At 41.9% G+C, this 13,829-nt stretch overlaps 1 protein-coding gene across 5 annotated transcripts in view; it reads left to right on the forward strand.

Annotated features, from left to right (window-relative positions):
- The window catches only part of DYNC1I1 (dynein cytoplasmic 1 intermediate chain 1), a 246,183-nt gene that overhangs the window by 9,309 nt on the left and 223,045 nt on the right, over positions 1–13,829 (forward strand). For all 5 annotated transcript variants that reach the window (XM_039522378.1, XM_039522381.1, XM_039522377.1 and 2 more), the window contains exons 2-3: positions 9,671–9,785; positions 11,818–11,932. In XM_039522378.1, the coding sequence (XP_039378312.1) occupies positions 9,678–9,785; positions 11,818–11,932 (223 nt within the window). In that variant the 5' untranslated portion in view covers positions 9,671–9,677. The remainder of the gene's footprint in view (positions 1–9,670; positions 9,786–11,817; positions 11,933–13,829) is intronic.

Raw genomic sequence — 13,829 nt, forward strand, 5'->3', positions numbered from 1 at the left:
TTCTTATTTAAAATATTTGTGTTATATAAAATGCATATGAAGACAGAGAAGAAAACAAATATAGAAAGAAATTCTGCATGCCACTAACAAGGTGAACCATTGAAAACAGAACTATTATGTATAATTATAATCCACATATTAGTATTAATCTCACAGATAAAAGAATAAGGACCAAATCCCCTCAGTATTGTTTTTGTAATCTTTCAACTAAACAAAGTTCTTTCCTGAATCTCACATGAATGCAAATGAGGCTACAGTGAAGTCAATGGGATTGCAGTGGTATAGATGAAGTCAAAACCTGGTCTCCCATTTCTATGTACCAATCAATTGGCATCATTTTTGAGACTTCATTTTTCTCACTTGGGCAACAAAAATAATTAGGGGCAACAGCTTCCGTATGAGGAGAGATTAAGAGGACTGGGACTTTTCAGTTTGGAAAAGAGACAAGTAAGGGGGGATATGATAGAGGTCTATAAAATAATGACTGGTGTGGAGAAAGTAAATAAGGAAGTGTTACTTACTCCTTCTCCTAACACAAGAACTAGGGGTCACCAAATGAAATTAATAGGCAGCAGGGTTAAAACAAACAAAAGGAAGTATTTCTTCACACATTGCACAGTCAGCCTGTGGAACTCTTTGCTAGAGGATGTTGTGATAATTATTTAATGACAGTAGACACAGGGATTGAAAAGTTAAAACTTTATAACCAGTAAAACACAAATTGTCAACGTGTCACAATATAAAGTAAATATCCTTAATTCAAACTCTAATAAGTTGTCAGAGAACACACATCTTGAACTCAGCTCTTCACACAGGGCTCTTATACGCTAGTAAGTTCCAAGCTGCCACCCAGTGACCTCCTAGCACTTTCCAGAATAGAAGCTGAACTCCAGTCCTAAAATCTGATTGGCAGAATGCCAGGAGTCCTGATTGGTTCACATCATCTACATAAACCCAGCACAGGATCAGGAAGTTATCCATGTAACTGGAATCGATCTGCTTTTCAGATACCCAGTTGGAAGAAAGATGGTTTTGTGGACAGGGCCAACACACACACACACACACCAGCTGGTTTACAGTAGTACTGCTCTTATTTGATTAATGTCAATAACTTATAATGCAGGGGATCATATGATAGGTGCAGTTCCTTTTGACTACTGACTACTCTTGTGTATGATCCCAAGGGACCCTTAATGCTCTGGCACTGCAAAGAGGTCAGTTAGCATTGCGTAGGCAGGGCAGCCAGTGTTGCTGCTGGCAGGAGAGGGGCAGGCATCCTTTACTACGGCACCCATGCAGGCTCACCATGATGTCATACAAACCTTCACTGGTAGTAGCTGATGCCTCCAGTGTGGTGATTGGGGCTGTGCTCTCCCAGCAACTTGGTCCCAAACAGGTATTACAGGTTACAGCCATGCACTTCTTACTCAAGGAATCTGACCTCCTCAGAGTTTGAACTACAAAATACTTGAAAAGGAATTCCTGATGATAAAAACTATATCTGCAGAATGGTGGCACTACCTGGAATGAGCTCATCACCCAGTCCAGGTATTCATTGACCATGAAAACCTGGAATACTTATGTAGGGCAAAAGCTTTAAACCAATGGCAGCTTCAGTGGGCCCTATTTTTCTCACAGTTCAAGGTGGATGCCCTGTCCTGACTACACAGTACCAATCAATGAGACCCGAGCGAGGAACCAACCCTCATTCTCTCAAACTTCAGCTTTCTCAGGGCAGCTCATCACCAGGATATACGCAGATTGATACGTTCTGTCTCTGCTTCAGAAATTCTGCCTGATGAACAAACTATTATAGATAGTAAACCATATGACTCCCAGGAAGGGATCATGTATGTAAATGACTACATCTATGTGCCCCCCGGACCCGCAAGGGTCGCAGTTCTGCAACTATGCCATGATTTTCCCCTAGCAGGGCAGCTGGGGTACTTCAAGATCCAAAGACTAATATCCCACTCCTCTTGGTGGCCCTGGATGTGGCTGATTATATTAATTGCCTCCTGCAATGTTTATGCCTGTGCCAAGATCCCAAGCCACAAGCCCAGTAATCTCATTCTGCCCTTGGACACCCCATCTTGACACTGGGCAGACATTTCTGTAGATTTTATTGTAAGCATGTAGGGGCAAAATTAGAAAGATTGTAATGGCCACAGTCCAACAAATGTCTGACAGGTTTGATGGTAGTTGACCACTTTATCCAAATGACCTACTTATCCCTTGCACAGGCCTCCCCTCTGCTGCAGACAGCCCAGATCTGGATTAGCCAAGTAGTCCACTTCCATGACTTTCCAGAATGCATCACCTCTGATCGGGGATCTCAGATTATGGCCTGGTTCTGGCATGAAGCCCTGCACTTGGTGGGAGTCTGCACGTCTTTCCTCCACTTATCACCCCCATTCTAACGGCCAGGCAGACAGGGCCAACTAGATTCTCAAGCAGCATCTGTGATGTTACATTAATCATCAGGAGGAAAATTGGTCCTCACGTCTACCTTATGCAGAGTTTCCCTACAAAAATGCAGACCATGTATCTATAAGTCAAAGCCCATCTTTTTTCCAGTTATGGGTTGGTTCCGCCCGCAGTTACCTGCACCATCTCCCAACCTGGCTTTGTCAGGCTTAGGAAGAAGTGAAGAAGCACCTGACAAACGCAAGAGCAAACTATAGGCAGCATGCGGACCAGCATCGACAGCAAGGCCCGACCTATGCAGTGGAACAAAAGGTATGGCTCTCTACAGACCATCTCTGCACAGACAGACCTGCTCGCAAGCTAGACTTTTGGTTTCTTAGCCCTTTTAAGATCCTGTCACAGGCTAATCCAGTCACTTTTGAATTCAACTAAGATTCATCCAGTGTTTCACATATCATTTTTGAAACCCTACACAGAAAACTCTTTCCGTCACAGGACTCAGCCACCTCCTCCACTGGTACAGGTACAGGGCCACAAAGAATATGTGGTTCATGAGATCCTGGACTCAAAACACAAATATGGCAGACTCTGGTACCTTGTTGATTGGGAGGGGTATGATCCTGAAGAATGCACCTGGGAGCCTGCAGAAAATGTACATACTCCTGCACTTGTGTGGGCTTTCCATAGGAATCACCCCCAATAGCCTGGTCTATGTCACTCTGAGGGCATCCCTTGGGGAGCAGATGGTGTCAGAGACCACAGGGCTTAAACCCATCTCTGCGGGGCTCTTAGGCACTAAAACGTTTCAACCTGCACCCAGTAACCTGCTGGGTGCTGCCAGAATAAAAGCAGAACCCTGACAGAGGACTCCAGTCCTGGAATCTGATTGGCAGAACTCTGGGGGTCCTGATTGGTTCACAGCTTCTACATAAATCCAGCACAGGAACAGGAAGTTGTCCATGCAGTTGGAGTCTCCCTGCTTTGGACAGCTTCCCCTACAATACCCACTCTTGCTACTGTTCTGGTAACCTGTCCCTGCCTGACTCTTGGTTTTGCCCTCAGGCTTGCCTTGGACTTTGACCTTCTGGTATGTGACACAGCCTGATTCCCGCTCTGACCACTAGATCAGACCGCCCTGGCCCTGGTTGTGACATAAGTTCTCAAAAAGCATTTCTTGGATAAGTCCTTCAAGGAAAAATATGTCAGCCTGCACCTTGTTCTTTATCAGCTGTTTGCCTAGCACTTCTCTCCCTTGGGATTAGGTTAGGAATGTGAAGATTCTTTACATAGTAGACACAGGAACTGGAGTCAAATGGAGAATTTTTGTTTATGTCTGGCTTTCAACCACAGTTTGATAGGAAAATAGCAAACTGAGATGGTGTGTAATGGATATTGTAATCACATGTAATGTCTTTGGGGACCCTATTGTATAAATGTATGAATGGTTTATGTATTACTGTGGACAGGGATTGTATACAACTCCATGGGAGGAAGGTTGCCACAGCTCTACCAGGAACTAAGAACAGTCAGGAGTGAATAAGGTAAATTACCCAGGTTGTAACTACTCTAGAGAGGTACCACCCCCTGCACTGGGTTTTCCAGAGAACAGACATTGAAAGGTCTGTTAGCTTAAAAAGGCTGTATTTAAACTGACTTAGACTTTCTGGTCCAGCAAATAGATGGGACCTTCTGTCCAAGAGCTCCCACCGTTGTGGAAGGGCTGGAAGGACTTTGGCTTGCTAGGGCTCCATAAAGCTGATTTGTGACCTTTGGTAGGCTCTTAGCATGTGGATAGGAATTTTTATTGTTTTTATACATTTTCTCTGTAATGCTTTTACTTTAAAAGTAAATGTGCTTGCTTAGAACGAGCTGTGCGGTAACCTAACTCCTGGCAATATGCTGTTCATAGTTTGCAGAGAGAAAGCACATCAAAGGCGCTGGCCTTTAGGCAGATTGGTTTGCTGGGGATATAACAGTGTAAGGCAGGGGGCTGTGCAGCCTTAAACTCCCTGGTTAGGAGAGAGAGAGAGATGCGGGTCTCCATGCAAGAGAGGTGATGGCTGGAAGCTAGAAATCTTAAGCGGGTGCCCTCGAGGAACCATGGAAAGGGAATACAGGTTCCATTTCCCTGAAACTGTGACAGTGCGGATGGAGTAACAAAGAAATAAATTACCTCACGTGGCAGATGTTCGTCATGTCTCTTAGTACACTACTGGAAGGTACTCAGTTACTACTGTGATGAGCAGGGCCGGCTCCAGGCACCAGTTTATCAAGCAGGTGCTTGGGGCGGCAACTCCAGAGCGGGGCAGCACTTTCAGGTATTCGGCGGCAATTTGGCGGAGGGTCCCTCACTCCCGCTCGGAGCGAAGGACCTCCCGCTGAATTGCCGCAGATAGCGATCGCGGCTTTTTTTTTTATTTATTTTTTTTTTTTAAGGCTGCTTTGGGCGGCAAAACCCCTGGAGCCGGCTCTGGGGATGAGGGTGGTATAAGAATCTATGTAGAATAGACTAGAATCGCACATGCCATAAAAGGAAATGGTGAATCAAAACCAAATATCATTGAGATGAAAAAACACACAGACAATGAACACAAAAGAAATGAGTTCCCAGACTATAGGGCTGGTTATCTAGTCCAGTGGTTCCCAGCCTGTGGACTGGATGTTACTTTGCAAGCCCATTTCCCATCTCTAATATCTCATGGAATTAGATTGGCGTATTTACTTGCAGTTGGTTCTTCTCAGATGCCAGGAGGGCCCCTTGTGCTGTTGTGCCAATTTCTGTGATGCCTCAGTTGAAGCACCGTGGGAAATAGCACAGAAGACTGTGGCACATCTAATGAGACCCATTAACAAGTGGCTGAATGTGAAGTCAGACTATGAAAAGGTCCAGAACCTTAATCAAGTCCACCCCCAATCATAAGTAAAAGCAATCCTTTTGCACTAAATTTTTACAACTAAATAATAAAAGAAACAGGAAACATTACAGCTGGAGAAGAAAAAGTTGACAAAGAATACATAGCAATCTTATCTTCCACACATGATTACTCCTGTTCAATTCCCTGCTCTATCATAGGCTGCTTGTGTCCTTGGGCAAGTCACTAAGAGTACATCCCCACCTGGGCAGTGAGGCTTGACTGAGATAGCAGCGTAGGTGTTTGGGTTTGGGCTGGAACCTGGGCTCTGAAACCCGATGAGAGGGGTGGGTCTCAGAGCCCAGGCTCGAGCCTGAATCGAAATGTCTATCTGCTACTGTTAGCCCTGTAGTGTGAGCCTGAGTCATTGGACTTGGGCTCTGAGACTTACTGCCACGGGTCTTATTTTGCAGTGTAGACATATGCCTCAGTCCCCCATCTGTAAAATGGGATTAATGGCAATTCCCTACCTTGCAGGGGTGTTGTGAGGCTAAAGACATTAAAGAGTGTGAGGTGCTCAGATACTGCAGCGATGGGAGCCATAGAAGTACTTGAGATAGATATGGCACCACCAGCTCTAAAGCCAGTTGCAAGCTCCTGTGCACTGTTGGGATATAAACAGTGCATAGGTCATGTGCTGGCACCCTGCATAGTGGGGAATTTCAAAAGCAAATACATTTTAAAACAACTTTCCTATAGTAATGCATTTGACACATGGAATAGCCAATATCAGAAATTTTCTATTCACGGAGCTAATAAACAATGTCAACTAAATAATTGGTGTCATGTACAGTGATTGAAAAAGAGCAATATATTCAATACCAGCATAATACCTTATTTCAGTCTGCTGGCTGGCTCAGATGTCCTGTCAAGGGAGTAATGGAATCTGACTTTTTGATTTGCTCTAAAATTCTAGCAGCAGACTTCTTGGCCATTTGAAGCCTGGTAAGCTAGTTGGAAGATCAAAGAATTACAGTAATATGCATAGGAAGACAGCAGCTAGAGATAAATGTTTCAGTCTCTTGTATCATTTAAAGAGGGAAATGCAGGACTTCTTGTAGCATTCGTCAGATGAAATTTAATGCATTATCTTTGCTGTATGTGAGGTTCACTGTGTTAAAAAAAGACACATATGTAATAGAACATTATGGCTCTTAATGAGGGGTTTGCAGTGTTTTAAAGGAACAGGTGAAAGATTAAATAGCTGATGCTCAGATCATGGAAAAAGCCATTTTGATTTCCTGACATTAAAAGAACCAGCTTCTGGAAACCTATTCAATTGATATCTGAAAAACTGCTTGAAAGGGAAGTTAAGCCCTCAGGGTTTCTGTCATCAGCCTTAAAACAAATTTGCATATTTTCTGCATAGAAATAGGATCCTACTCCCTGTTGCCAAACTGCAGAACTAAAAGGATGCAAAAAGCTTTATCTAGTCCTAAGGGCTCCTAGGGGAAACTCTATAATCAGCATTCAAATGTGTGCAACAGATTAGGAAAATGACTTCAAATAGGATTTAGACCATATCATTGCAAGGCCCACAAATCCAACACAGATTTTAAAGGCAGAGTAATACTGATATTGTCATTAAAAAGCCCATATTCTTTTCTAATCATTTGCCTGTTCAAAAGATCCCATCTTTTATATTGACTGATCACATGGTTCATTGGCACCCAGAAATTATTATTGTTGCTTAAGGTAATATTGCTTTGTGCTATTTATGTGGACTAACGTTGTTCTGGCTGTTTTGTTTTCTTTTTCTCAAAATGAAAACAATGAACAATGCATTTATGTTTATGAATGGAGCCAGGACAGAAGGAGTAATCCAGCTGGCTATCAAAAAAATATGGCCAAGTGTAGAATTATGCAGCCAGATGGGCCAGAACTTGTTAGCTAATTGAATCTTCCATAGTCATAGTCCCACTGCTGTTTTCTACATTTACACTGAGCTGATAGAGGATGAACCAGGAAACCACTGTAGGCTGGGAAGCCTGAGAATCTTGAAACCTACTGTGCCATGATGCAGCCCACAAACTTCAGCCCTACATTCTGTGTTGAAGTCTGGCTTGGACAAAGAGGAGTTTAACTGCTAGTGTGTTTGTTCTGGTGTATGACTTCAGCCTGAGGAGCATTAACTTGCATGACTTGCCATATACAGCTTAGTTTGTGCGGAAGCAGATGCTCTCGATCCTGCTCTTTCTGCTACTGCTATAGATTTGTTGAGTGTTTACGCATTTACTCCGTATTGCATGGATTTCTCTGTCTCCTCTGCCTCCATAAACAAAAATATCTTCAAGGACAACATAAGAATTTCAGTTGTGTATTTGGGGTTCCCAGGAAATTTTGCTGTCAGTACCTGCTATATCATGGACTCATTTTACTTGTCTTGAGGGGGAAAATTTGTGACAGCACAAGAATCTGATAGCTTGAAATGTCATGTCTTTTTTAGCATGTAGATTTCCAGGTTATCTACTGTCAGTGCAGGCACTGATTTATATGTAGCTGTCATTAGTATCACTGGAGAGTCACCCATTTACATTTCCCATGCACTGCATCAGACAATAGACCTCTGTTGCATGTACATGCCATTTGCATTGACCACATTGATTCTGAGCTGTAATGTGTATGTGGTCAGTGAGGTATGTAATTAGCTCTTTACACTAGACTCTGTTCTAGTGTCTCTGAAGGAATCTTTATGTAAAGTATTATTGAGCAAATAAATCCCTATTGATGCCATTACATAATAGTACATAATGGTTCTGAAGCTGGTGTTACAGACTGAGTAAATAATCAGCGAGTTAAGTCAGTGATTTGTGAAGTAACAGTATGGTTTAATGGCTACAGCACAAGTCTGGCATTAGTTAGTCTTTTGGGAGATATTCCTGCTTCATAGGTGACCTGCGGCACAGATCATATCTGTAAAATAAATAAACAAACATAATCCTGATTTGGAGGGCACACTCAAATGACTGCAGAGACTGGTGACTGTTCAAAACAGTGAGAGCTTATTTGTTACGAAGACTTTGCATGAATCCTTAGAAGGGGGAGTGAATTTCATCCTGCAAGAAGGGCAATTACTTCACTCAGGAGAAGATTCACTTTCACCTCTACCCCCTTGGTGCCCAGTCTGGCTACTTGGCACAGGGGGGACAATATACCCTCAGGATATAAAAATGGTCACAAAAGAAATAAGGCTGACAATATTTAGAGCCTGATCTTGCACCAAAGTATGAAGTTTACAACAGGAGTCCGTGGGAAGATGATTGAGCTCCTGGTGTCTAATCCAAAGTTTATTGAAATCAGTGGGAGTTTTTTAGGCCTTAAAGCATCCATTTAAAGGACTGACAAAAAGCAGTTGCTTCACAAAGGTGACCCTCTAATAAAGGTCATTAGTACATAGTACTAAAGTTAGTTTTACCCAATGTTTGAGGCAGTGTCACGGGACAGGTATACCCCGTCACAGGGTGTCGGGTCATGTGTGGTCAAAGAAAGGGAAGAGGCTGTACTGCAGTCGATTAGGGCATATGCTGATGACCCTTACTATAAAACGTGGTAGTACAGCCTACTGGCTAGAGTCAATAGAGCAGCCCTTCTGCTCTGGGTAGCGGCCCATTGGGGAAGTGAAGTGTTACTCACGGGTGTGTCGCACTCAGGATAGGGGGACTCGGGCCCTCTCTGCTCCTCCGAGCCCCAGCCCAGGGCCCTGCCAGTGGTGGTGTTACTCGCCACCGAGTATCCTCCTGAAACAAACTGACTGGTTCCCTGGTTCACCCACCGGAACAAAGCCTAAGTCCTCTGGGCTGCTTCCTACCCTGCCTTTGCCAGCGATGGTCTGCAGGGTCTCTGGGGTACTCACGCAGATGGCACGGCCTCCTCTCTGGGTTCACTAGGCAGCCTGGAATCCGTCTGGTGCTTTGCGTGCCTTTGCTCTGGGCCTGTAGCAGCTCCCTGGAGAGAGCCTGCAGTCTGCGTCCTCTCCCTTCAGCATCCTGCCCACACTGAGCTGGGCTGCTTCCTTTTATATCTTGCCTCCAGGCTGAGCATGCCCAGCAGAGGTGAAGGGGTGTGGTTTCTTCAGCCTGAAATGCACAGTTAACCGTTGTGGGGCCAGGGTGGGGTATCACAGGAATATTTTGGGGTGGTCTCTTAAAATGGGAAGTTGTCTAACAAAGATTATTTTCCATATTACACTGTAGTACTAAGGATCAATGCTTATATAACTATACATTTACAATAATCTCAAATATAATTTTTGATGCAATCAGTAAACAGAAAAAATGTTTAATTCTGACCATTTTTCTCAGTTTCCATAACTTTATTTTATTTTTCAATAGAGTCAAAATGTCAGACAAAAGTGATTTAAAAGCTGAGCTCGAGCGCAAAAAGCAGCGTTTAGCACAAATAAGAGAGGAGAAGAAACGGAAGGAAGAAGAAAGGAAAAAGAAAGAGGTAAATATGCACAAACTCATTAAAATGTCAGAAGCCTACAGAAAGGTCCAAGGTTTAGCATCCCAATATGGTTTACGTAGGGCAGGTGTCATGTAGGAAGTGATCCTCATAACCACAGCAGCTTTAAGCCTAAAATAAAAATGCTTATGTTCAGCCACGAAAGTTTGAAATAAAAATCACCTTCAGAATATACAAGTTGTCAACAGACAACAGTTTGGACACCATGATATGCATGTGTATGTAGAAAGGAATAAGATTTGCCACAATGCTTTCTTCTGGGAATTCCTTTAGTGGGGGGAGAGGGCTTCAATTTTTTTTTGACCCATTACAACCTAAATAAGTGTTTTGGGGTTTTTTTGTTTTGTTTTTTACTCTTAAGACTGGCCTGATTGCTGGCTAAGGTAACAGATTTACAGTGATGATTCTCCACTAAAGTAAAACATAATTACAATTGCATTTTAGCCTCCTGGCATCAGTGCATCTTTCAGCTCTATTAAAGTTTGATTGACATATTAGTTTGTTTGTCCTTGACAATATGCATTAGGTTTTTCATTAAGGGATTTGTGCTTCTTTTTATTCAGTCACTTAGTGAAATAGAGGTGAGAATTGACAGGGAAAAGATATTCATTTTCATGCAAAGTCAAAGAAGCATTAAGTGATTATGTTTCTTTTCCTTCAAATGTCAACACTTACTGTAGTTTAAAGCACCTGTTATCCCTTACTAATAACTGGTTTCCTTTTAAACTGACACCTTAATATCGTTCACGTGTTTCATAGAATTACTATGGAATCTGATGCGATACAAGAAATCAAAGTTCCAATTCATGTTGTCTCTTTTAATCTTTTTTTCATTTTATACAGTTTTGTACAATTACCAATAAACAGTCCATAAAGTCAGTCAGGGAGGGGAAAGGAAGAAGAGCCACCTTACTCCACTGCATAAGTGGTTTTAAACACACTGTATTAATTAACAGCCAGTTAAGCGAGACATGGGGAAAGAAGGGAGCCAAGCCAATGGATTGTATGTCTTCTCGCAGACATCAGGAACCAGGAGGTTTCAAAGCCCCACCTCTTGCCTCTCTCCTGCTCTTTCCCCTTGCGTGGCTTATGTGTGTGTTTGTAGGGGGGGCATTCCATGGACATTAACTCAGATCTCGAAGAGTTATGAACACTTGTTTCCCTTTCTATTGTTTTTTCCCATGGAAAGAGAACTTTTAGCCTCATGTAGGCCCTATTCCTGGAGCATTGCTGTCAGTGGAAGTTTTCCCATTGAATTCAGTGGGAACAGAATAATGACAATATTTATTTATTACTTTCAAGTGTGTCAGGGTCAGTACATATTTTAGCTAAGGGCATGTCTACAGTAGAAACTTGCATCGGCGCAGCTGCACTGATGAAGCTATGCTGCTGTAGTGCTTCTGGTGAAGATGCTTTAAGCCGACAGGAGAGAGCTCTCTTGTTGGCTTAATAACTCCACCTCCACAGGAGGCAGTAGCTATGTTGGTGGGAGAAGCTCTCCCGCCGACATAGCACTGTCCACATCAGCGCTTAGGTCGGTGTAACTATGTCGCTCAGGGGTGTGGATTATTCACACTCCTGAGCAACATAGTTATACTGAAGTCATTCTGTAGTGTAGACCAGGGCTAATTCAGTATGACTGTCTCTACCTGTAGCATGTCAGCCTTCTTATGCAGAATCAAGATCAAAGGTCTCTCTTAACCTCCCAGTATTCTACAGTACAATGGCATCCGACAAGTAATAGGGAAAAGATTTGAATCATAGCTTAAGAAATATTCCATATAAATCTGTACTGGTTCCTGCAAACATCCCTTTGGCTCAATCCAATCTCAAACACTGGCAGAGTCCTCCTGTTATAAATCCAGTATAAATGAGCTGCCCAAGTGTATCTTCATGGCTGTCACAGTACTCCATAATAGCCCAGGAACCATGGTTGCATATATGTTCTCCTCCCACTTAATCAAGAAACTGCATTGTATGTCATTCAAGCTAATTGTTTGTATCTTTTATTCAGGCTGATCAGCAGCAAAAGAAAGAGCCAGTTCAGGAAGATTCGGATCTAGATCGCAAAAGGAGAGAGACAGAGGCTTTATTACAGAGCATTGGTATATCCCCAGAACCACCTCTAGGTACTTAGATGAGCACATTGTAAACCTGTGGCTATTACACTGTTAATGCATTTTTTTAAATTAAAAGCATGCTTTGCTTTTGTGTTATTTGGCTGTGTTAGTGAAGTGAACTCTTCTGCTTGGAAACCATTCATATCATATCACTCATATACGCCAGTTCATAGCATTTCCAGCACTTACCATTGCAGACCATCAGCTTTATTTCTGAGAGGACTTTTCATAAACACAATTCTAAACCATGTTTGATTTCTTTGCTTGCTGCTCTATTTATATTCTCTCCTATCTTTCCACCCAATTATATTAATATTATATCTCAGTAGTACCAATTATTGGACATAAATAGAGTTTTATCATTTATATACTCAAAGAAGGAAAATATCTCTGTGGAACGTTTCTTATTATTTGAAATAATTTTCAATAAGCAAAACTGAAGAGAATTAAAAAGGAAAATATCCAAATATTAACAAACTTATAGTCAAATCATTATTTTAGATTGTTTTAGATAGTTTATTTCTTGCTTTCGTTGCTTTTCTGTTTTTGACTGTTTAGTTCTTAAACCCTAGATTCCTCACCTTAAATACATATGGGATGATTTTATAATATGGGTTTCATTATCAAATCTATTTATGTTAATATGTCTTGAATGCAGTGTTTAATTCTGTGTGTTGCTCAGTGTGTGATCCCAAATGTGAGAAATTATTTTGCCTGTTTTTCATTTGTTTCTCTCTCCCTCTCATTCAGAAGTGTCTTAAATATCCTGGATGAAATCATGTCCCCATTGAAATTAATGAGGAGTTTTCCCATTTATTTCAATGGGGCCAGGATTCCACCCCCTATATACTGCTGCCTGCAAAATTCAGGGACATCCAAAAGCTCAACAAACCATTCAGGCCCTGATTCAGGAAAGCACTTAAACACATTCTTATGTGCTGTCCTGAATAGGGGTGCTCTCCTGAACTGGGGCCTCAGTTCCTAAATGAAAGCAACTAAAACTTAAAGAAATGTGTCCCTATTTTAATGAATTATGATGCTGTAATTCCAGCAATGAGGTATCAGATTCTGAAAGAATTGTCTGACAATTAATTGTTAGGTTATTTTAACTTATCAGAAAATGCATTTTGTATATTATAAAAGCAAATTAACAGTAATTTTAATAGAGAAAAATCACAAAATATAAATATTTATCTACTAAGGAGCACCAAAATTATTATGTCCTGTCTATTGCACATGGAGTCATAGAGTTTAAGGCCAGAAGGGACCACCAGATCATCTACTCTCACCTCCTGTATATCACAGGCCACTAACAACACCCAGCAACTGCACACTAAACCCAACAACCAAACACACGTAAAACCACGGCAGAGTAAAAAGTGACAAAGAGTCCTGTGGCACCTTATAGACTAACAGAAGTATTGGAGCATAAGCTTTTCGTCTGACGAAGTGGGTATTCACCCAGGAAAGCTTATGCTCCAATACTTCTGTTAGTCTATAAGGTGCCACAGGACTCTTTGTTTCTTTTTTACAGATCCAGACTAACACAGTTATCCCTCTGATACTCGACACCATTGCAGAGTAGTCCAACTTCCTATCCTGAATTAATAATGTTTACTATGTTTACTATGACACTATCCAGAGAACCTTAATTTAACATATACAATTATTAATTCTTGTTAAACAATAGCATTTCCTTTCCCCCCATATAAATTGACAATCAAAGTCTCTTCATAAACTCCCTCAATCCTTCCTACGCTGTTTTTAAGGCCAGGCTTGACAAAGCCCTGGCTGGGACGATTTAGTTGGGGATTGGTCCTGCTTTGAGCAGGGTATTGGACTAGATGACCTCCTGAGGTCCCTTCCAACCCTGATATTCTATGGTTCAATGAAAAATTTCTGGAAA

This window comes from Mauremys reevesii, linkage group 2, assembly GCF_016161935.1.
Source record: "Mauremys reevesii isolate NIE-2019 linkage group 2, ASM1616193v1, whole genome shotgun sequence".
Classification (NCBI taxonomy): Eukaryota; Metazoa; Chordata; order Testudines; family Geoemydidae; genus Mauremys; species Mauremys reevesii.